The sequence below is a fragment of the Ambystoma mexicanum genome, chromosome 6p (genome assembly GCF_040938575.1).
Source record: "Ambystoma mexicanum isolate Mex_15411 chromosome 6p, UKY_AmexF1_1, whole genome shotgun sequence".
Classification (NCBI taxonomy): Eukaryota; Metazoa; Chordata; class Amphibia; order Caudata; family Ambystomatidae; genus Ambystoma; species Ambystoma mexicanum.
The window spans coordinates 600,623,304-600,647,180 of record NC_090935.1 but is presented as its reverse complement, the minus strand read 5'-3'; the positions used below and the strand labels follow the sequence as shown (position 1 = coordinate 600,647,180).

The 23,877-nt window shown below is 44.0% G+C and overlaps 1 protein-coding gene across 9 annotated transcripts in view; it reads right to left on the bottom strand.

The window, feature by feature from the left end:
* Positions 1-496: 496 nt before the first annotated feature.
* The window catches only part of SDHAF1 (succinate dehydrogenase complex assembly factor 1), a 172,136-nt gene continuing 148,755 nt past the window's right edge, over positions 497-23,877 (bottom strand). For 5 of the 9 annotated variants that reach the window (XM_069627443.1, XM_069627442.1, XM_069627440.1 and 2 more), the window contains 2 exons: positions 22,490-22,669; positions 497-3,488 (listed from right to left, as the gene is read on the bottom strand). In XM_069627443.1, coding sequence (XP_069483544.1) covers positions 3,241-3,488; positions 22,490-22,514 — 273 coding nt within the window. In that variant the 5' untranslated portion in view covers positions 22,515-22,669 and the 3' untranslated portion in view covers positions 497-3,240. Of the gene's footprint in view, positions 3,489-22,489; positions 22,670-23,877 lie in introns of those variants that run through there. The other 4 variants (XM_069627437.1, XM_069627438.1, XM_069627432.1 and 1 more) reach the window with 2 other exon arrangements.

Below are 23,877 nucleotides of genomic sequence, written 5' to 3'. Positions count from 1 at the left end.
CTACAATTGTCCTTGTACAATGCTTTAATGGGAATGCATGTCCTGATGCTATCCAAATCAAACTAAGCGATCCTCAAAGAGGATATGTTGCACAGTGGGTTCTTGCAGTTTCACTTTTAATTGTATCTAGACAGGTGACCAGTGGAATATATTTTACAGGCTTAGAGAGGAACATTATAGAAAACTTGATTTAGAAAAATGTCCTCGAAGGTATAGGGAAAGTGAGTAAAATGCAAATAATAGGTTTCTAAAACATCTACAAATGTAATGTATAATACAACTAGCATCAGCAAAGCCAATAGTTTTGGCTACTGTGTAGCCATTGGATGGACATACTATAGCAGTGCCTGGCAAATGCTTACCTACTGCTCATTCACTAGCTAAAACTGTTGGCTTTGCCTCCAATGCTTGTTTTAACACAACTTCAGTGCAAGGAACAAATACAAGGGCAAATGTTCTGCTTATAAATCAAGTGTCTGTAGATGCGACTCGAAAGTCTCAGTATGCAAACATTTTATTTATGTACATCTACATAAAAAACAGACCTAGAACAGATGACATACCAGTGGCATTACAATACAAATAATTATCATCAGAAGCCACACATCCAGATTACAATTTTGCCAAACAGTAGAATACAAAGCCTGCATATAGAAGCTGGTGTAACTGTCAAATAATAAGACTGTTTCAGACCAAAGATGACAAAGTACTCCAAATTAGCGTTAGAGCATGTTTCGGCTCTTTCTCATCAACTTAAGCACTTCTGTTTCGGCTTTATCAGTAATGATTATTTAATGGCCATGCCTTCATCAGGACAACATATATTCAGCATGGTTTGTGCACTTTTGAAAAGCTTGTCCATATTTTACACTAGAAAATACCACAATTACATTATTGGAAATAGTGTGAGAATGAATCTCAATTTTCAGTCAATGTTTGTGCAGTAAATTTATTAAAAATAAGCATCTAATTTCTTTAGCTCAATTAGGGCTCCTATTTGTATGCCACAATGGAAATAACCTAGTCAAATATTTCTTCTTAGAGACCAAATGGAATAATAGAAATGGAAATGAATCTGGCTGAAATATGCTGTGCCAAATATTGCAAAATAAAGATTTGTGCCACGTTATTTAATCTTACTGTCGTGGGGATGCAAAACGCAGTCAATGTCCTTCTATCCATTGCTATCAGTCATGAGTTGCTACAAAAATAAACAGCAGTCACACGTCTTAATCGCATGCAATGGGTGCAGAACAAATCAAATAAGAAAAGAGTAATGAGTTTAATATGTGATGCAACACTTACTTGTAGAAGGTGCCATGGATTTAACATACGCCGGCACTGTGTGGAAAACCGTAAGAGGCCAAGTTTCACTCAGAGACACGTGAAAACTGTGTGCAGATATTTGTGAGCACAATACGTGCTTGTCGATTAGGAAGTCCAGGGTGCCATGATGCACTGTATGTAGATCAAGAGCGCGCATGTCAAAAACAAGTATAATCTGTACATGCAGGCATTTGTTTGTGCACTGCACACTTGTAAATTGAGAAATGCCAAACACCATTATAACAACTAGTAGCGACACCTAAAGAAATAGGCCATATGACTAGAAGTAGTAATGGAATTAAAGACGCTTAAATAAAACATGCCACTGAAGGCAATAATTCAGCACATGCTGATGGATTTAAAACCTATGGATCCAGTGTTGCTGTAATTTCAAGAGACCGTTTGCCACAGAATAGTTATTGGAATCAGGTTGCAGAAGATCAGTTATAAACAAATGAATATTCTCGTTATCAGAAACCTCATCAAAATGAAGAACTAAAAGGCACTTGCTTAGTTAACATGCACTAACTCTTATTTGGAATAATTGGTCTTCTTTCGGCTGAAACAGACTTATTCTGTATCAGTTACAAAAGCTTCTGTATGTAGGCTTTGGGATTTATAATGTTAATATTTGATCTCACTGGCATGTCATTGGTTTAGGTTTGTTTTGTATGAAAATGTATATCAATATACTTTGTGCGTAGTAAGTCTTTCGACTTAGTATGGGAAGTTCTCATAATAAAACAGATTTTTGTCCCTTTTGAGGGTAATAGTTTTAAGATTTTGCCTTCCTTTCTCTTAACCAAGTGTACCGCAAAGGTACGCTTGGTTAAGACATTTTCATTTCACAAGTGGTGCATTTACCGCTGCAATGAACCCATTATCTCTCATTAGACTGCTTTGAAATAACCATGGCAAGTGATAAAAGGGACAAAGTTTGAAGCTGCTGCTTGAAATCCCAGGAGATGTCTTTTTGGCAGGGAGGACCAGGTAGTGGGTCAGAATGTCCAAAGGATTAGCAAGGACATGGACAGTTAATGTGCAGGTAAATAAAAATGGAAAGAAAAAATATACAAGTTGTGTCCCTCTTCATATCCCATCTCACACGTACCCATCATCCAATTAGTCTTGGCTTATAGGTGTAGCACTTACGCACTGCCCAATTTAAAACAAAATTAAAATTCTATTAACAGCTTGTATTTTTATAGATCAATTGGACCTGTAAATCTTGACATTTCATGGCACTATAAATAACAGATGTTACAATTTGATGGTGCTCAATTTATGAAGCATGGTAGGTTGAAAATCTGATTGGGCTCCGCTAGGATTCAAAACCGTGATCTGCAGGTTGAAAACAGAGGTCAGAACTGTTCGCTCATCTGATCCAGCTATCTGACCGACTGTAAAGCAATCAAAATGAAACCTCCATGAAAGTTGTATACTACGAGCCAGAGCTTACTGCTTTATAGTACAAACCTTTCCACACACCAATGACTTAACTATTTGGTGTAGTGCAACTGGCTGTTATCTTTATTGACTCAAACAAAGGTGCAGTTACGCTTACATACCAAGGCACCTCTCAGACCATTGCTCTGCTTTGTCAGTATCAGGGCATCTACAATACACAAACAGATGCTTTTTCATGCATTACTTCCTAAATCATTGCAATTGACCACAGGAAATGCTTTGAAGGGGTCATCATATCAAAAGGCAGCGTTATGGATGGGTTGTGCTCAGTTTCAACTGCAGATTAAATCAGATTCTCCGCTGAGAGCTGCAGCGAAAAATGGATCCTCAATGCGCCGTTAGAAAAGAGCACGATCTTGAATTCAAAAGCCTATGTTTTTATTTCACTTCATTTGCTTTTCTTTTCCAATATGCATTTAGTTTCCTTGACAGAGCTATTCCTTGGCACTAGAACGGTTTTTGATAAAATGTGCACATTTGCTTTGTGCTACTGTCTTTCAATTGTTCCAGCTGCCTCTGACCTCTACGAAGCAGAAATTCGATCTGCATCACGTCGCTCCTGGGAATTTTGGAATTCTTACGGAACTCCTCCTGGATCCGTGGTAGAAATCCTGGCTTCTCCCTCCCAGCACGTAAAAATTGTTTGAATAAACTCAGGATCTGCTTCTGAAGCTTGCTGTGTCTTACCATTTTGCCTGAAAAAGGTAGAATTTAAATAATTATACATTTGGAAACAATTTTACAAACAAAACGAGAACATCTCCAATTCTGAATGGCCGTCATCTGATCTGCAATGGATTAAACCACATGCAAAAGGCATAATATAGCATTTAGCAGTCATCTATGCTTTTGTCTAATCGCCAATGTTGCTGAGACACATGGATTTCGGATGAGTCTAGGAGTCTAGCACAGAAAACCAGCGATTTTTCACATTACCCACTCCAACAGTAACGAGCAAGCATCTGATAGCCATGCCTTTACACAAGGCATTGCATAGGGGTCACCATAAGTTGCTACTGCCATCCCTATGATCGATCTATTGTGACTGCTTTAGTTCTTTTACATTTATGTTTTGTTTCAATTCTTGTACAAACAATACAGAGAATCCAGAGTAGGAAGTACCCACATTGTGCAACTACAGACACATGGAGACATTTGTTCATAACTGGTAAAAACCCCAGAGTCCACGTCAATTTGGTGAGGGGGGGGGGGGGGGGTCAATCTCAGTGGTTAAAGCAAAAAGCACAAAGCCCACCCAAGGTGACACCGGGGGAAAGGCCATACGACAACAGTCTACAGAGGGGCCCTGCAAGGCATCACACTCAGCTTTTGAGAACTGGTCTCATTAAAGGAACAGAACAATCTTATAACCATGGCAAACCAATATAAATGATTATGGCACTCGACAGCGACCACATTGTGCAAAGAAGGGAAGAAGGAAAAGGCAGGCAGTTCACTACCGCCACAGAGTCTATATCGGGCGTTGCTATCAGGATACTTGTCTGCAGGATGGATTTCAGCAGCTTGTCTGCTCCTTCTGTGTCCCCAGAGAAGGTGTTATTTGCTGTTCTAGGAGACCCTGAGCTTAGTGGGTCGAAACAGTCGGCTTGAACGCCATGCTCCAAAAAGGCCTGCTTTATTGCATTCAATGCCTTCCTTCTTTTGTCAGTACAGGTGCGAGATCTGTGAAAAGATGATTCCTCTGACCCTGGTACTTTAAAGGTTTCTTTGCCGCTGCTGCCCTCAGAATCCTATCCCTGTTGCCCGAGTCAGATTAGAAGCATAGGGCCCTCGTTGACTTCAGCTTTGCTGTGGAAGTGGATAGTTTGAGCCTGGAGCATTTGTCTATGTATATGGGGTCTTCCTCCACCTCGAGGTCCAGCAACTCTGGAAGCCAAGTGGCAGCAAAGTCTATCAGGTTGGTCCCCTCCACTCCCGTTGGGAGGCCAATGACCCGCAGCTCTGGGGCCCGCACTGCATTTTGCAGATTTTCTATTATGGTTTCCATTGCCCTGTTACCCCTTACCACCACCTCCATTTCCCAGCTGAGTTTCTGCACCTAGGGGAAAGTTTGGGAACACTGTCAAACTCACCGGTCCTTTGTTCCAGAGTGGATGTTCTCCGCTCCAGCTCGTCACCCTCCAATCTGGATATGGACTGCTCAATCCAGCCCAGTGCTGCCATGAGAGGCTCCTGCAGTGTTGTCCTTTCCTGACTGCGCTGCCCACTGTGGGGCACAAAGTCGTCATTGTCCCCTAGACCGTTTTCTTTTGGGATTTTCTGGCAGCTATTCCACTTGCCATTTCTTAGTTAGGCTCAGGACCCTAGGGCTCACCTCCAGGACAAATCTCGCAGGCCCAAACGCAGCCACCTGCAGCTCCTCCACATTCCCTCTGGTCACCACAGGCCAATCCGTGTGAATCTTTGTATCCTCATTCATTCCAGGACACACTGACGATCGCCTCGCATTCTGCTGGTCCTCTTAAAGGCGCTTCACCTGCAGAGCAGGTGCCAGTGCTCACTATGCTCGCACCCACTGGCCAAGACCACGCGTTGCTGTGGCCCCCGTGCCTTCCACTTCAGCTAGGCCATGTGCTTCGATCAGGTGCAGTAGTGAGTGTGCCGGGTGGCAAGATACCCAAACCCACCATGAGCTGCCCCCAACGCGGCTCCCACAGCATGCACTGGATGTGCACTCACCCTGGACCGCAGTTTGCCCTTCTCTAGCTCTCGAGCAGGCTGAAGCACAACTCCGGAGAGGCCAACCACTCTGCTTTTCCTACCACAGCTGGTCATCTTCTCGATGATAGTCCAATTGAACTCATTTGGGCCATGGTTTTTGACTAAGAAGTGTACAACCATTGGTGCAGATGATTTCTTCGTGCGGATACAGGAGTGGTGTTCAGCCAGTCTAGTTCTGATTGGGCGGGTTGTCATCCCCCACGTAGCATAAGCCAAATTTGTCATTTGGGTTACTGGGATAGATACCCGAGAGAAAAATAGTGGTTACTGGGAGGGCACCCGAGAGAAAACTAGAAGGATACCAGGAAGGACACCCGAGGAAAAAAGTAAGAGGCTTCGCCTTGTTCTTGCGCTTTAATATAACAGTCAGAAGAAACGTGAACTCAGAGCCCACATAATGGGGGACGATTAGACTACGGTGACGATTAAAGACGGCTCTAAAGGGGTTTGTTTTAGCCCCCATGCCGGGGTTGATTGTTTGAAATGAAGTTTGGGCTTTACGCGATTCCGTAACTAAGAGGCAATCGCCAATGGATTGATGTTCGAGTAAATTGATGATATAGAATTTTGGCAGGAAAGATTGGAGCTTGCGTATTTGGTGCTTGCTCATACTGTTGGATGTGTGAAAATTGCATAAAATATGGTTGGTAACGAAATTAGAGAATGGAGGAGGTTACCTCACTTGCCCATTTGTGCAAGCAAGTGCCCAAACACGCACCCAAGCTTAAGAAGTATAGTACGGAGTGGGTTAAGGGTACCGCCCACAAAATGTTTATGCCGTGGCTACAGAACGGCTCTTTATCTAAAGCCATTTTACAGCATATGACGACTTATCTACATGCCACATACATAGGCAAGAAACTAGAGAAACGTCTTGCTGTTCCAGAACTGTGGAAATTGTTCAAACAGCCAAAGGAGGAAGATCCTCCTGCAGACTGGATACTAAACGTATGCACGGGGGGGGGGAAGAGTGAGACGCCTACCGCGCCACCAGCCCCGCCTGAGCCAGAGATCGAGGGGAGTAAGTCAGAGGGACTCTACCCGTTAAGGGAGCTTAAGGCAGCCACCGGGTATAGCAACCCCGCATACGAGTCACCTACGTACAGTAGTGACGAAATCAAGGAGGAGCAGCAAATTAATCTTACCTCAGCAGTCCCGAGTGACGATGAGGAGAGGAAAGACGAGGCAGAGTTGTGCACCTCTTGTTAAGGAGAGAGAGAGGGAAAGAAATGGAAAGGAAGCAAAGGCATAACTGATAGAGCGTTCACAAGAGACAAATGGATGAGAGGATAGATATTGTTGAAGCTCGATGGTAAAGGAAGTGATGATGTGAGACCAAGAGAGAAGTCAGATGAGACGCAAAGAAGGGAGAGAAAAGGAGAAGGTAATGAGGGACGAAAAGATAAAAAGGAAGGATAGGCTGAGACGAGAACAACTATATCGAAGAGCAAGAGAAACCACTCGATCGCAAACAGAAGGCAGCCTATGACCAGTACAGACAGAATCAGCAAAGGTTGGAAGAGCAAAGAGTACATGAAAAGAGAATAAGGAGACGGGAAGATGAGAAAGTTAGAAGGGCAAAGGAACGTAGAAATGAAAGAAGGGAAGATAAGACTAGTGAAGAAGCGAGGAAGCGCAAGAAAGTTGATGATACAGAACGCAAACGTAGACAGAGGGCACGGGATCTTGAATATTTGGAGCAGGAAGTTAAAAAACCCAATCCTGTTGTAGAACAGGAAGACATCAAAGAATTCTTTCCTGCGTAGGACTCAGTACCAGGCAAATATTGAAGATGACTTCGACACCAGAAGCATCAGGGAAACGATTGACAAAATATACGATGAAATGGGGCTGTAACAAATTCCCCAAGGGGGGGGGGGGGGGAAGACGAGCGCTTGGAAAGCACTGAACTATATGACACCGAGGATGTCACCCGAAGTAGTGGGAGCATGGGACTGTCCCTGGACAGGCTAGAAATTTGTAAGAATGAAGAAGATGCAAGGAGTTGCGTGAACTGGGAACAATCAGCGTCCGACTTCAGTGGGGATACGGAGGACGAGACACACAAAGAAGTGAGACGGCGCGAGAAGCGGCTCCCAAGGGACCAAGGGGTACAATGGTCAGACGCTAGCGAGGCCGCACCTAGGGCATCGGAGTCCGCTGCGTAGCCTGGCCGACATGAGGGAATACCCCGCGGTCAGGGGAGGGGGTGGGGGGGGGGGGTACCAGCACCTGCCAATGTAGACAGATTGAGGACATTGCCAGGTAGCCGGCGATGCAGGAATGCTACCCCAGCAAGAGACAGGAGAGCTATGGGGAAAGAGAAGGAAGACTGCGCATTTCAATTCCCGCTGCTAGAAAAGGGGGGCACAAGACCACAATATATTCCATGGCCACACATGGATTGAGAGAACCTGAAAAACAAGCTTCCAATGCTGCCATTGGGAGCCGGGAAGTGGATACACGAGTTAGAAAAAATGACAGGGGGGGTGTCAAGTTAGCTATAGGGGACATTAAGGGTCTCCTGATCGCCATACTTGGTGAGAGAGCAGATGTGTGGAAGCTGGCTAGGTACCCTGGGGTAACCATAATTAACACTACCCATGCTGGAGCACCATTCAATAATAGAGCAGCAGTGTGGAAAGCGGTACGAGAGCTGTACCCAGACACTTCCAATAAGGGAGCTATAATGACTCGAAAAATGAAAGAGTCAGAGGATCCGTTGATTTATATCCAGAATTTTCAACACACATGGGTGCTCGAAACACATGAATCTTGGTCGAAATCCATCCCTGTGTTCTAGCATATATTGTGCCATGGGTTGCCTGAACCAGTGCAGAAACAGCTCAAGAAATTGGTACAAGTAGAAGCTAAACCATGGGCCGAAATACAGTTGACAATTGCACACTACTGTAGATTGTTGCAAGAAAAAAAAAAAAAAAAAAAAAAAAGAAATCGAAAAAAGGAGGCAACTCGTAAGGGTGAGGAAACGAAGCTGGTGCAAAAGAAACTTTAAAAGTATGCTCTCGAAGGAGCCATGTTGACAAGCCCGGCTGAACCGAATGCACAACAAGCGACTAACCCATTGCAGAATAACCAGGGTAACGTGGGATTTTACCCGAGGGGAAGGGGATTTAGAGGAAGAGGATGGCAGAGTAATCAGGGAGGGTTTCAAAGTAATCCGGGAGGTTTTCAGAATAATAAAGGGGGTTTTCAAAACATGCAGATGGGCAGTCCAGATATGCCAAATGGACAGATGGCCCGACCAACGCCAGTGTGTTGGCTGTGTGGAATGACAGGACATGTGGCACGCGCGTGCAGAAGCCAAGGCGCATGGCAAATTGGACAACGAATGGGAACAGGCATGGTGAACCAGCCTGCCTTCCCGCAACAGGGCGGTGCACAGAATCACACCGTGCAGCAGCAAGCACTGGGCGTGCAGCAAGGTGCACAGCAAGGGGTTCAACCCTCAAACATGGGGAACTTGCCACAGGGGCAATCTCAACAGGCACCGCCACAAATATCACAGTGAACAAACCCCGGAGGGGAGCTTAGGGGGGGGCCCAACCCTGGAAATGGAGGAAATCCACAAGTATGCAGCAGACCGAACTTATACATGAAATAGGACAGCTCGCTGGGAACCCTGATGTGTTCTATCCTATCACTGACCCCAGACCCTAACAGGGAACCTTAGGTGAATGTCGCCATGGGGGTGGTGGGGAGAAGAATATTTCTTCATAGTCGACACGGGTGCAACACGCTCGTGCATACGAGACGGCAAGTTTTCCCTTTTCCGGCCAGGCCATAGATACTTTTACAGGAGGTCACAGCAGAGTTCCCTTTACAGACAATCTCCCAGTCTCTGTAAGGGATTGTGAGATGCATGTACCCTTATTATATTCACGTCAGACCCCAGTAAACATTTTGGGTCGAGATTTAATGACAAAGCTGAATAGGACTATCGTTCACAGAGGAGGGCATAGTATGCTCCACTCCAAGAATGCATTATTCTAACGTGTGCAAAATGATCAGAGCGTACTCCAGATGCATAGCCATGAGAGCTATGCCATTAGAACCAGAAGTCTTCGCTTATGGCGGGATTGCCAGGCCTCGCAGATAGAACTATGAGAACTCCTGATGTGTTCCTGTTCAGGCCAAGAATACCGATGCATGAAGAAGAGGGACAAGTATTTCCCTTATCGATACATATTGCAGCAGTATGAGGGGAAAGTAGCAATGGTCAAAGGTTTCGACGATTAAGGCAGACAATGGTATGCAATTATCGCCATTGAAGAAGGGTACAGAGTGACTGATGTCACCGATGACTATCAGTTTGAAGAACACCCTGACCTAGAAGAGACGAGGGTGGAAGCAAGTCTGATATTCTGGGTCAAAATGATCAAACGAGAAGTGCCGCAGAGAATGATGTTGGCGCTGGTCCATCCAGCATACTTTGAGGATGACATGGCCCAAGTGCCTGTCTCAGTATATACTACTGGACCTTATGACATAGTCCTCCTGAAGGGGGTAGGTGAAGTGAAAATCAAACTGAAACCAGGAGCAATTTTACCAAGAGCGTGACAATATCCCATGCCCAATCCCCATATCCCAAGATGAAGGGACTGCGAAGACAATTTCCGCCATGATGGAGCAGGGCATCCTAGTGACGCCAGAATCACCTTGTAACACAGTGATTTACCCTGTCAAAAAAGCAAAGGGAGGGTCTTGGCCTTTAATCCAAGATTTAAGAGCATTAAACGATATAGTCGAAGCAGAGTTCCCTTTAGTCCCTAATCCATCTACGATCCTGTGTAACATACCGAGCGAGGCAAAATATTTCACGGGGATCGATTTGAAAAATGCTTTTTTCTCAATCCCGCTGCACTGTGACTCGCAAGATCTGACGTTATTTACTGTCAACAGATGCGTCTAAAAAGTACGAGATTACCCCAGGGGTATTGTGAGTCCCCGTCCATTTTCAATAGAGCCCTGCAAATGGACCCAAGTAATATTGCGGTAGACAGTGTTTTGCAGTATGTAGATGACATTCTGATATGGAGCACCACTGAAGAGCAATGCAGGCGCGACTCTGTCCAGCTACTGACTATATTGGCTGAGAAAGGATACAAGGTTGACAAGGAAAAGTTACAATACTGTCAACAAGAGGTGCTATACATAGGCCAGCTAATCTCACACGAGGAGAAAAAAGTAACCCCGGAAAGGGCTGAAGCTATCATGACACGGCAAAGCCACTTACGATAAAGCAAATGCAGAGCTTCCTAGGCCTGTGCAATTATGTTAGAGCATGGGTCTTCGACTACAACTCGTATACCAAGCCCTTGCTCCAGGCCTTAAAGAAGGCGCAGGCGACAAAGGAAATAATTGAATGGATTGAGGCTATGGACAAAGGGTTTACTGAACTCAAGAGAGCAATTTGCACGGCCCCAGTTCTCAGGATTCCTAATTATGCAGAGGAATTCTACCTGTTCTCTCACACATATGGCAGAGTTATGATGGCAGTGCTCGCCCAAAGAACCTCGTTGGGGTATAAGCCCCTGGCGTACTACAGTGGGAACCTGGACCCAGTCATGAGAGGCCACTTCCCATGCAAACAAAATTTAGCTGCCGCAGCATTCGCCATACAAAAGGAGAACTATTGTAATGGGATGCTCCATGACGTTATACCTCGAGCACTCATTTGCCATACTAGAGCAACCGAAAGGTACACCGACATCTCAAAGGGCCTCTGCCTATGCAGTGATTATATCAAACCCATCGATCAAAATAGTTTGATGTAAAACAGTAAACCCAGCCACGTTCATAGCAGAGCCAGTCACTGAAGAAAGCCGTTACATGCCTGCGCAAATTATGAAGAATTCTATGATGAAATCCCCAGGGTGAAAGAAAATGCCCTGGCAGATGGTGAAATTGTTTTCATTGACGGTTCTTCAAGAATCGACCAAGAAGATGGACAAAGATATACGGGCGTTGCCGTAATAAAACACATAGCAAACAGAGAATTTCAAGTACTCGTTGGTGCACGAATACCATCTCATTATTCAGCACAGGTAGCAGAATTATTGGCGTTGATACTCGCCATTGAGAATCATGCAGACCAGGCAGTAACAGTGTACAGTGACTCCGCCTATGTGACGTCCACAGTGCACGCAGCACTAGCGCGCTGGAAGAGGAGGGGCTACCTCCGAGCAGACGGCACGCCAGTGCAGCACGCAGCCTTATGGACAGACTGATCAAGGCACTACAGCTCCCAGTGGGCATAGAGGTTGTGAAATGCGCCGCCCATACTCACGGGACAGATTTTGTGTTGCGTGGAAATCACGCAGCAGACACGGAAGCCAAGCATATGGCATCCAAAAATGAGACGATCATGGAAGTAGAAGTGGCACGCACCATTGAACATATGATGATAGCGAGCCTATAGCAATATGGGGCAGACCCAACTAATGGAGCTCCAAGGGGATGCACCTCAAGATGAGAAGAATCTGTGGAAGTGTTAAGGGTGTTCGTTAAACCCCTCCGACGGGTTGTGGCGGCAAGACCGCACTGGTAAACCAGTAATGCCTGTAGCCCTACTAAAGATAGCATTGGAGCAATTACATTACCCTTTTCAAATGTCAAAAGAAAATCTCGCTGCAACGCTCTCAGAAGACTGGTTTACACCAAACTTAGCGGAGCATGTTGCATTCTTTATGGTGAACTGCATAATCTGCCAGCAATTCACCGCTGGGCACACAAAAGTAGTGAGAGGAGTCATCCCCCAGCCAAATGGGCCATTTCAGCACTTGCACGTCGATTATGTCGACATGATTCAAGTATGTAACGGGTTCAGGTACTTAATTTTAGTGGTGTGGCCATTCTCCAGATGGATAGAAGCAGGTCCCTGTACACACCCAGACTGCCAAATTCCTGGTGAGGGAAGTGTTCCCTAGATGGGGGGTGTGTGAGGTAATTAAATCAGATAACGGGGCCCACTTTGTAAACTCTGTCTTTGAACAGGGCTGCTTGGTATAAAGCACAAGTTCTCGTCGGCGTATCATCCAGAGGTAAATGGCATATGCGAGAGGCTCAACGGCTTGTTAAAGGAAAGAATAGCCAAGTTGAAGCTTACTCTAAAGAAGGGATGGCTGCAATGTCTACCACTGGCATTGTATGCTCTTCAGAACAAACCAGGATCCGACCATCATCTTACGCCGCACGAGTCACGGGAAGGAGAATGAGGACCCCCCCTCCCCTTTACCCTTCGAGATGTGATGCCCAGTCCACCCGAGATGTCCTGGGAACCGAGTTGTCGGAATATCTGAACTGCATGACAAAGCCTTGCTGTCATTTCAGGCCAACTGCAGCAACGACGAAAAGGGTGCAGCACAACACCAGTCCCGCGGGAGGTACTGAAACAGACACAGCTCAAGGTCTGTGCGCCAATCATCTTCCCTGGTGATGCAGTGCTGGTACGAAACCACACAAAGAAGTGGGACGAGCCAAGATTCAACGGCCCGTTCATTGTAGAAGACTGCAGCCCCTCAGCCGTCAAACCGCAAGGCAGGTGAGCTTGGATCTTCCTAAATGACATTAAACCTTATATCGGTGAGATCCCTTTAGCTGCACCCCACTGCGAAGAACCCACAGACAACGGGGAAGAACCTCAGCACGTGCAGACAAGATCCATGGCGAGGAAGAAGGATGCATAAGCAGCAAAGGCCAAGAAAAGGAGCTCCTGTGCAAGTTGTGGCTTAAAAACGGACATTTTCTGCCGGGAAAAAGGTAGAATAAGGACATAATACGGACACTCTGTGCATTATAGTTGCAGGAAAGAAGAGAATTGTGCATCCAAGCCACAACACACTGATCACACAAACATTTGAATCAAGTCATCCTTAAACATTGCTGAAAAACAAAGACTGATACTGTGAGCGAAAGACTTTTCCGGTTATAAGCAAAACAGTGTCCTGAAGCAGCCAATATCAACACTCTGTTTCACAAGATACACGGTATCTCCCGGAAGAAATCTCACATGGGATGTATTGACCTACTTTCAGTTAGTGGTAATTTCATATCCATCACTTGTAGGGAGAGTCTCCAGTGACAGACTTTATACAAGATCCTGCTAATAAGAAAGTAATCTGGCAACTACTGACTGTCATCGCGGAAGCCCTCGCTGAGTTGCCCGAATACAGTAATAAGGACACAAATGCTTCCACCACAAGTGATCATCGATGAACTGACATACACGCTTTTCTTTCGCATTATAGAGGAGTGCCCAGGACTCATCAGGAGAACCACAGATAGACTAACGTACATCAGAGATCCAAGAAACAATAAATATCTGAACCAACTGTGGATCAAGCTAAACTACGTGGTCGCAATCCACGCAGCAGGAAAGTGCAGAGACTGTTCGCGTCAAAAAAGGCCTTTGATCCAGAACCCAGCAAAGCAGGACAAATGTCCCCATCACCAGAGGACAGCCAGCTGGCACATAATGTCCTGTTTCGTCTAGTCACAGAGTATCCATAAATGGTGGGAAGGCCTGCAGAGGTTGATGTCATCACCTTCCTCAGAGATCCAGCTAACACTGCACACATGGGAACACTCCTCCATGGCATCATGCTCCAGGTGGAGCTGTCCAACTTTCAAAGGGAGTACCTAAGGAGATTCCAGTGAAACCGTCCGCCGAGGGACAGATGCAGGAGATAGAGACACAGTTCTTCATCTTTCCACCGTGGGACGGATCGAGAAGAGAACTTCACCGTTGTGTGTTATTTTTATTCTTGTTTTTTTATTTTGATTTTGAGTGGTACCATTTTTTCCACATTTAAACAGGTTCCAGCATGTCCTTAAGACTGAAGCAGATTCGGGGAATGCATCGAGAATTTACCTATTTTGAATATGCTCAATGAATGTGACTCACCAAAGGGGCTAGTCTAATCTTTTTCCATAGTCTAAGACGGGAACTGCATCCCGTAACCGGAGACAATTGTCACCCTCGAGAGGCGGTTGGGAGGGCACTTACGAAGCACAAGATACTATGTTACAAACTTTCTCAAAGACAATGATGTAAATGAAAAGAATAGAACTTTACAATTGATATGATTGAAATGGGGGCCCAGAACAGTAACCTAGTCCTCCCACAGGCGGAGGGGCGCCCCCACTTCCGAGGAAGTAAATGCTACAAATTGTCATATTGAACGATAATGTGCATATGTATAGTGATTATTATTGTTTTTCTGTTACTAACAATCAGAACTGCATTCTTTATTGGTGCACGAAGCGTTCCAATTTCAGTGCACCCACCAGATAACGTAGGTACGAATCCCACGAAAACACCCAGACCCTATATAGTCATTCCGGTTCCAAGAAAACCTGATGGTAAAGTAAACAAACTAAAATTGAATGTAATTAGCAGTGATTCATACACACTTGAGGTAACGAATGAAGAGAAAAGCTGGAGACCGGGTCAGCGCGGAATGAATGAAAATGTAGCACTGACCACCACACACACACACACACACACACACACACACACACTTACACACACTTTACCTACCTTGTGGGGCCTATGTGTGGAAACCAGCCTTGTGGGGACTAACCTTTCCCAATGTTCTGGAAATGTGTTAATAGCAGAAATATACTCAGAAAAAATTCATAATACAGGATCCAACTTCAAATTTGCAAAAATACTTATTTTTAGTCGCGTGTTTGGTACCATCTTTGCGGGGACTTGAACATGTGTTACCATCCTTGTGGGGACTTACTACATTATTCTTATTTGGGATGGAATGCATAATAAGCAAATGACAAAATGCTTCCTTTATAGTACTTAGTATACAATATACAATTATATTTGTTATATACGAGTACCTTCCTGAATTCTAGGCACCACAACAGATGGATTATGATGGTTTTGCATTTGCAAGATGTTTAGTTTGCATGTGAAACTTAAAAGCACTTTGTTCAGGCAGTAAACACGATTATAAACAATAAAAATGTTTCAGGAAAGAGAACTGTGGCACAGCAGATAACATGATTGATCCAGGATTACACTTTGTGATAAAAAAAGGAAGCAGGATTTCAAATTCACATTTCATTTCATTCTTTCACAGGCACCATCTTCCCTATTTGCACATCTCCTCTTTATGAATGGTGAGATGTTGCCATCTACTTTTGGACCATGTTTAATATTAGTGAAGTTACCTTTCCAATAAAGATCATGTTTGATTATGGTCAATTTAAATTTTCCACAGCAATTCCTGTATAATCTTGATAAGGTCCTCACACAGCTGGTGTGTGATTAAGATAATACTAAAGTCCCCACAGAGATGGTGTGTGATTACAATGATGTTAATGTCCCCACAAAGATGGTGTGTGATAGGAATAATTTGTATTAAAGAGACACAGAGGTCAACAAAAGATGGGAACTCAATCATTTCAGTCTAGTATTAAACTCCCCAACGTTTGTCCTCATTTCACATATCCTATTCTCCACCTAAAAAACGAACCTCTCCTTCACCTACTGCTTTGCACTACACAATATATCCACCTCACACATGACAGCCTTAGGCAGATTAATATCACATGAACAAGATGGAGGCATGCCAAAGCTCTCACCTAATCTAGTGGCTAACTCACCATACTAGCACTTTGATTTAATAGAACTTGGGCTCTCACCTCCATATAAATGAGAAATCCAAGTGCCACTTTCACAAACCACACAGAACCATACCGGCATTGGGCACTGAGGTACATCCGGCCTCCACTTGTCAACACTGCTGGCTTTGCAGATGACTCCCCTTCTAACCTACTAAGACCCCAACACCAGTATCCGCTAGTTGAACCCCGTACAATAAAACCCCCAAAATGTCAGAGCTACTCTATTAAAGACATTTAATTGCATTAGTTGTGTGATAATGATAATGATGTTAAAATCCTCACAGAGATGGTGTTTGATTGTAATGATTTCAATGGCCCCACACAGATGGTCTATGTATATTCAGATGTTTAAGTCCCCACAAAGATGGTTTATGATGACAACATTAGCATCCTTTACAGAGATGGCATCTGATAACAGTGATGATTATCTCCCCATGAAGATGGCATCTGGGTATAATGATTTTAAGTTTGTTACAGAAATGTTGGATAGTGGTGATGATTAAGTCCCCAGAGATATAGAGTGTGCCAAAAAGGAGGTTGAAGACCCCACAGAGATGGATTTTGAATATACTGATGTTAAAGTCTCCACAGAGATGATGTGTGATTATTATGATGTTAAAGTCCCCATGGAGATGGTGCGTGATAATGGTGATGAACAAGGGCAAGTGCCAATGGCTACAGAACCTCGAACGATGACAACAGAAAGTAAGAGACTGCCTACCGAACAACCAGTTCCAGAAAATAGTGGAAGTGACCAAGAGGAAAGCGAAAGGCCAACTAAAGATATAACCAAAGCACTCAAGAAGACAGACAGCTACACGAGAATTCACTGCAAAGACACAAAAGCTGATAGACCATTTATTCCCATTTATAGTTAGAACGAAGAAACTGCATGAGGAACTGAAAAATAGAACCACAGAGACTGTAACGACAAGCACACCAGTCCCAACACAAGGAACAAGCACCAGGCCCACAACGCGGTCATACAAAGGGCAGACGGTACACAAGTGGTGGTTAAAGGAGCTCTACGAGAGAATACAAGAGGAAGAGAAACACAAAACCTTCTCCCACCACAGCGATACAGGTAATGAAGCCTGCCCCTCCGACAAGCATGATTGAGAGACCCCCAGCATGGAAAAGCAGCACAGATGCTTTTAAAGATATAGTTATAGCAAACTACAGAAAGACACTAAGGATCAAGAGACGCCCACACGAAGATAACAATGAACTGAATAACTACCTGGATAGCACAGCACATCTGGGAAACAACATTTGGTACCAACCCATGAAGGAGGTCGGAAGACGAAAGCTGAAGGAGAATGCTTCGTCTGTGCACTTCTACCATACAGCATGGGAAAATTCAAGATCTTTGTGGCTGTAGAAATCGATGTCCCTACAGCACACTGTATGTCACACGTAGCAATGTGCAACACCAGAGGACAGTTTATGGGGAGAGACGCCTCACTGATATGGGCAACTGAAAAGGAATACCCCGATGAAGACGGTTACGTCCAGGATATCAAGACAAGAAACAGAGCACACACTAAGAATCACGTGATCAGGTACGAAAAGCCTGAAGTGAAAGATCAGGAACAAGATGGGAAATAAACCCGAGACTGAATGTCCAAGGAAAGACTGCAGAAGAGGCTCAAATTTGGGAAAACAGAGGCCAAATGCAGTTCTGGGGAACAGTGGTTTCCCCAAACGGATGGGAAGAAGGGGTTGCAATCTGCCGAGCGTGGATGGTCCTTGGAGCCTGCAAGGAAGCAATAGAGAACTCGCAGAGATTATGCAAACCTCTATGGCTGAAATTGGTAAGGCTGCTGATATGGGTCGAAGACAGAGGAGGACCCTTGCAAATAGTACCACTGGAAAACCCGAAACTGTGCTTCAGAAACAATGGCACAAGGAAGATGGGAGAGAATTAAAACTGCAGACAAATCTTTGAAGCCACAGGAATGACGCAAGGGACCGCAGTAATTATGGACCATTACTGGGCGTGTGGATCCAAGGCATATACAAGACTACTGAAAAACTGGGGAGGCATATGCACACTAGTGAACATCCACGTTCCTGCACTAGCGATCCCAAAAAGTGACCCGAGTATTAACAGTTTCCCGAAAGCAGATTCTCATCTAAGGAAGAGATCTGTGGAACTGGTATCCCAGAAGGAGAGAGAGAATTACTTTTCTGCCAAATCAGAAGAAGCATTCTATGCAAGCCCATACGAACACAGGCTGTTTAGCCTCACCTCAACAGTATTCACAACACTACTCTTGCCACACATCCAAGTTGGAGTGAATGCTAAATGGTTGCAGATAACCAGATGGAGTTATTACAGACCATCAACACCACCATAAAAGGATTTAACGCGATCAAAGAAGAACTGAGAGCAATCCGATTAATGACCCTCCAGAAGAGATATGTACTTGACATGATCACAGCGATGGATGGAGGCGTTTGCGCAAACATTGGAGAATCATGTTGCACATTTATACCTTTGCATGATGAGAAAAACCTTAACAGAAGCTATAAGTATGTGGACAAACTTGAAGAACCAGATGATCGATGAAACTGACGAAGTGGATGATGATAGCTGGTTTGAAGCACTATTCGCATGGGTCCCGCAATGGATGGCAGATATGTTCAAGTTTCTGGGAGCCTTACTAGTACTGATACTGCTAGGATTCTGTGTTATCAAGATAATCATCACACAGTGCCAGAAAACTGAAGAAAGCCATTGGGATGAAAATCATGGTCAATGTCGAACCAGGTTGGAAGCCCAGAGACCTGACGGATGAAGAAATAAGAGACTGAGAGCCAGCGAATTTGCACCACAAGGAACAAATTTCACGTATCCCAGGAGACGAAGGAAGTATGAAGGAAAATGGGACTATTGCAGCCCAAATGGACAATGCAAGCTAATGACCTGGAACAAGGACGAGCATGTAAAAACAGCAGGAAGTTTGAAAGGAGTGCTAAAAATATGGACTCCAAAGATACACCCGTGTACACCGTCGTCTTCAGGGTTTGTACACAATGAACAGGACACAGAAGAACAAAGGAAGATGACTCCAAAAGGAGGAAGCAGAAGTGGTTGATGGACCAACCAGAGGGGGGAGTGTAGAGGAGGTCCCAGACATGGTCTGCACCCCTGCCCCCCATTTGGAGGTACCAGAAACATACTCGGCAAAATACGTGACGTACGAGGAGCAATTGAACCAACAGAGCTATACTGGGCCTATGCCTGGTGCCCATCAGAAGAGCAATACCGGCTGAAATGCCTATAATCAGACACCCATTGGCTGCACGGTACTCTCTGACAACCGTACCAGCAGCGGATACGAAATGAAGACACAGACTGTCCCCGAAGAGACCCACAGAGCCTTAATGGAAGGCAAATGGTGATGACATAAGAGCCCAGACGTGACGTACAGATAACCATATAAAACGACGAGCAAAAGATGATACACAAGGACGAAATGTAAAGAATAATGATGTGATAGACGTATAAGAAGATACAACGTTGCAGCACAAAGAAAGTAACCAGGATCGAATTGTGCAACTGACTGAATGCATGTAAATAGGCTCGGAACGCAAGAAGCTAAGTAAACGGTACTGCTCGCAATGCTTAGAAGGTTAGAGCGGCAAGCGCCAATCATACATCTACCTCAATGAAGCACACTATACAAGTGCAACTCCATTTTGTAAAGCAGAATTAAGCCAATGTTGCAAAGGACTAATAAGGCCAAGAGTCATATTCCAGCCAAAGCCAAAGGAAAGCGCAGAATCGAAACTCAGTACGAAGTAGCTCATGCCTGGGAATTCGAGGTCAACCTAAGGAAGGGAGGAAAGCAGCAACCTCGGAGAATCGGAACTTCAGAGCATACCAGCCAGCCAGTGAAGGTCGAGATAAGGAGGCCCCAGGCAGGTGGCAAGGCTAAGTAAGAATCAAATACATGAAAAGAAGGAAAATGAAGCACATTTAGGCAGATTCACAGTGAACAGACACGTGACCAGCCAAGGGCAAAGAGGTACCAACATCTGATGTTACCCAGGATGCCATAACCTTTCCTGATAGGAAGCTACAGTTTCGAGGCATCCTCAGCCAACTAACTGACACATAGCCCTAAAGGTACTGATTGATGGAAGGGAGGCATGGTGAATCTTGGGGCACTCCGCATCTGGGTGTCCATTCTACATGCTGCTATTTAAAGTGGAGATTTATGCCTAAGGGTGTAACCCACCCAATCACAATGGACCAAATAATCTAGGGTCCTATAGCTTGTAGAACCAATAAGACGTCATTGTAGTGACGTCTATCACGAGTGATGTAGTGGGATGGGCGTAGACGCCCACTCGATGAGTTATCCAATCCGCATGCTCCGTTACCAGATACAGATATAGCACCTATACTTAAGTTACCTTTACGACCAATAGGATTGCATGACAAACTTATGAGTTTCACAAGTCAAATGATGACAAATTTTGCCCATAAAAGTTGCTGTCTGGATGAAGAAGGGGGGAGTTGAAGCGAGACAGGCGATAGCAACTCTGTTAATTACCATTTGTTTCCCTGTTTTGTACTCGTCATTAAACGGACTTCCCTTTGCCAAACTATTGAGTTGCCCTTATTGAATTGTGTCAGAGTAAGAGAATCCTGCACCCCAAAGGTGCAGCTATCTTGTTTTACAGGTACTCGAGGGTGAGCTCTGACTTATGGGCCCGTCAGAGGACGCTCCGCCCTCCTGTACTATCCTAAACAAAGCTTGTGAAAGTGTAGAAAGTGTAAAAAAACAGTAGCCATGTTTGGGTGCAACAAGAGTGAAAGAACGGAAACTGCAAAACTACCATTTGAACTGCGAAACAAAGTCTGTTGGAATTCAGGAAAAAAAACCTAAAAACTCACCTCTTCATCTAAAAAGCATTAGCTAAAAGCTGGCCTATATTTGTGTGCCGTCTTTTTTTTCATCTGCACCCAGATGCAATATTGCTTTGTTCCGGTCCCCCCTGACTGGGTATACGCTATACACATTTACAAATACAAGATGAGGAACGAGTAATTTGGGAACTGTAAGTAGAAACTGACCTCATGAACTAAGGGAATTAGATGGGCCATATAGAGAAATCAGCGAGGAGGAGCAGAGGAAGGCAAGTCCAAGGACACATTTGAAAACCATAAAAAGAGCATTTAAGGGAAGGTGAGATTGAAAGTAAGCGTGGACTGGTACTGCAGAGTGGAGGAAATGGGTCACGAAGAAACTGGTAGCCCAGAGAACGAATGGAAGATTTAGACTTAGCAGAGTGGGGTAACTTGATAGGCTAGGAGCGTAATAAGTCAAACAGAGCAGTAGTATAGAAGGAAACAAGTAGTTTGGTAGCATGAATAGAAAGGCACACTTTACGGATGTTAGAGTTGAAAATGGTAAATGAAATAGGAATCAAAATAAATGTCAAGGAATGGAAAGAGGTGAACAGTAGAGGCAGGGAAGAAAAGAATCTCAGTTTGAGGCGGTAAAATGAAGGACGTGCGTATGCATCGAAGATTGTTTAACTGAAAGGCAGGAAGAGATGGTGCTATGGAGAGAGTCTAAGAAAGAGGAGAAGGAAATATAGATTTGGGAATCAGCATAAACGTGAGAGGATAGACCAAATGAGGAGACAATAGAGTAAAGAGAAGAGGACCCAGAACTGAACCCAGAGGACCACAGTGTAATAGAGAGAAAGTAGTAGAATGTTTACCAGCCCATGAAACAGAAAAACATTGGCTAGTTAAATAAGATTGTAACCACTGGTGAACAAAGCCAGACAGGAGAGTGTGTGAAATAGCGCCCCAATGGAGTATAGCAATGAAGTTCAGCAATGGTTGATAGGTCTAGTCATAACGTGCCCATAGGACAAAGAACCTGATAAGTCCACATGGGAGGCAAGTGCCTCTGAAGTAATGGTCAATTTGCAAGAGGTAGGTTGTAAACCGTTTGAATATTTCAGTTAACATTTTTCAAAACCTCTTATAATTTTTCATAGTGCTTAGTCAATCAGGTAAATTGACCCAGAGGTTGAGCCTCACACGGTTAGGGTATTTCCTCCTTGGTGGGATCCCTTGGCTGTGGAATTTTCAACTGCATGAAAAAATTGTGTAACAAAAATATATGTTTGCACCATTGCTTTAACCAACATAATTGCAAATAGATTTAAATTGCACTGAAGATAGCTCCAATATTCTACAACCTGTTGAAATAGGTTTATAAAGAGACAAGAAAACAAAGTTGTGATAGACTCCACCAACCTTTGGGCTTCAACAGAAACTGCATTTTATTCACCAATGGTTTTAATACGTGACCTTCAATTTTCCTTGTACAATGCTTTTATGGGAATGCATGTCCTGATGCTATCCAAATCAAACTAAACGATCCTCAAAGAGTAGATGTTGCACAGTGGGTTCTTGCGGTTTCACTTTTAATTGCATCTAGACAGGTGACAAGTGGAATATATTTTACAGGCTTAGAGAGAGGAACAATACAGAAAACTTGATTTAGAAAAAGGTCTCTGAAGGTATAGGGAAAGCGAGTAAAATGCAAAGAATAGGTTTCTAAAACATCTACAAATCTAATGTATAATAAAACTAGCATTGGCAAAGCCAGTAGTTTTGGCTACTGTGTAGCCATTGGATTGACATATGGCAAATGCTTAACTACTGCTGCTACACAAGCTACAACTGTTGGCTTTGCCTCCAATGCTTGTTTTAACACGACTTCAGTGCAAGGAACAAATAAAGGGCATATGTTCTGCTTATAAAGCAAGTGGCTGTAGATACGACTCGAAAGACCTCATATACAAACATTTTATGTATGTACCTCTACATAAAAAAAAGGCCTAAAACAGATGACATACCAGTGGCATTAAAACACAAATAAAACATCAGAAATGACACAGATTAAAAGGTTGCCTAATAGTAGAATACAAAGCCTACATAGCTTGTGTAACTGACAAATAATAAGACCGTTTCAGACGAAAGATGACAAAGTACTCCAAATTAGGGTTAGAGCATGGGTCAGCAATTTTTTACTTTATCAACTTAAGCACTTCTGTTTCGGCTTTATCAGTAATTATTATTTAATGACCATGCCTTCATCAAGACAACATATATTCAGCATATAGTGTGTGAATGAATCTCACTTTCAATGTTTGTGCAGTAAATTTATTAAATAAGAATCTAATTTCTTTACCTCAATTAGGGTTCCTATTTGGATGCCACAATGGAAATAACCTAGTCAAATATCTCTTCTTCGAGAACAAATGGAATAATAGAAATGGAAATGAATCTGGCTGAAATACGCTGTGCCAAATATTGCAAAATAAATAAAGATCTGTGCCACATTATTTAATCCTACTGTCGTGGGGATGCAACACACAGTCAATGTCCATCTATACATTGCTATCAGTCATGAGTTGCTACAAAAATAAACAGCCGTCACACGTCTTAATCGCATGCAATGGGCGCAGAACAAATCAAATAAGAAAAGAGTAATGAGTTTAATAAGTGATTCAACACTTACTTGTAGAAGGTGCCATGGATTTAACATACGCCGGCACTGTGTGGAAAACCATAAGACGCCAAGTTTCACTCCTTAGAGACACGTGAAACTGTGTGCAGATGTTTATGAGCACAATACG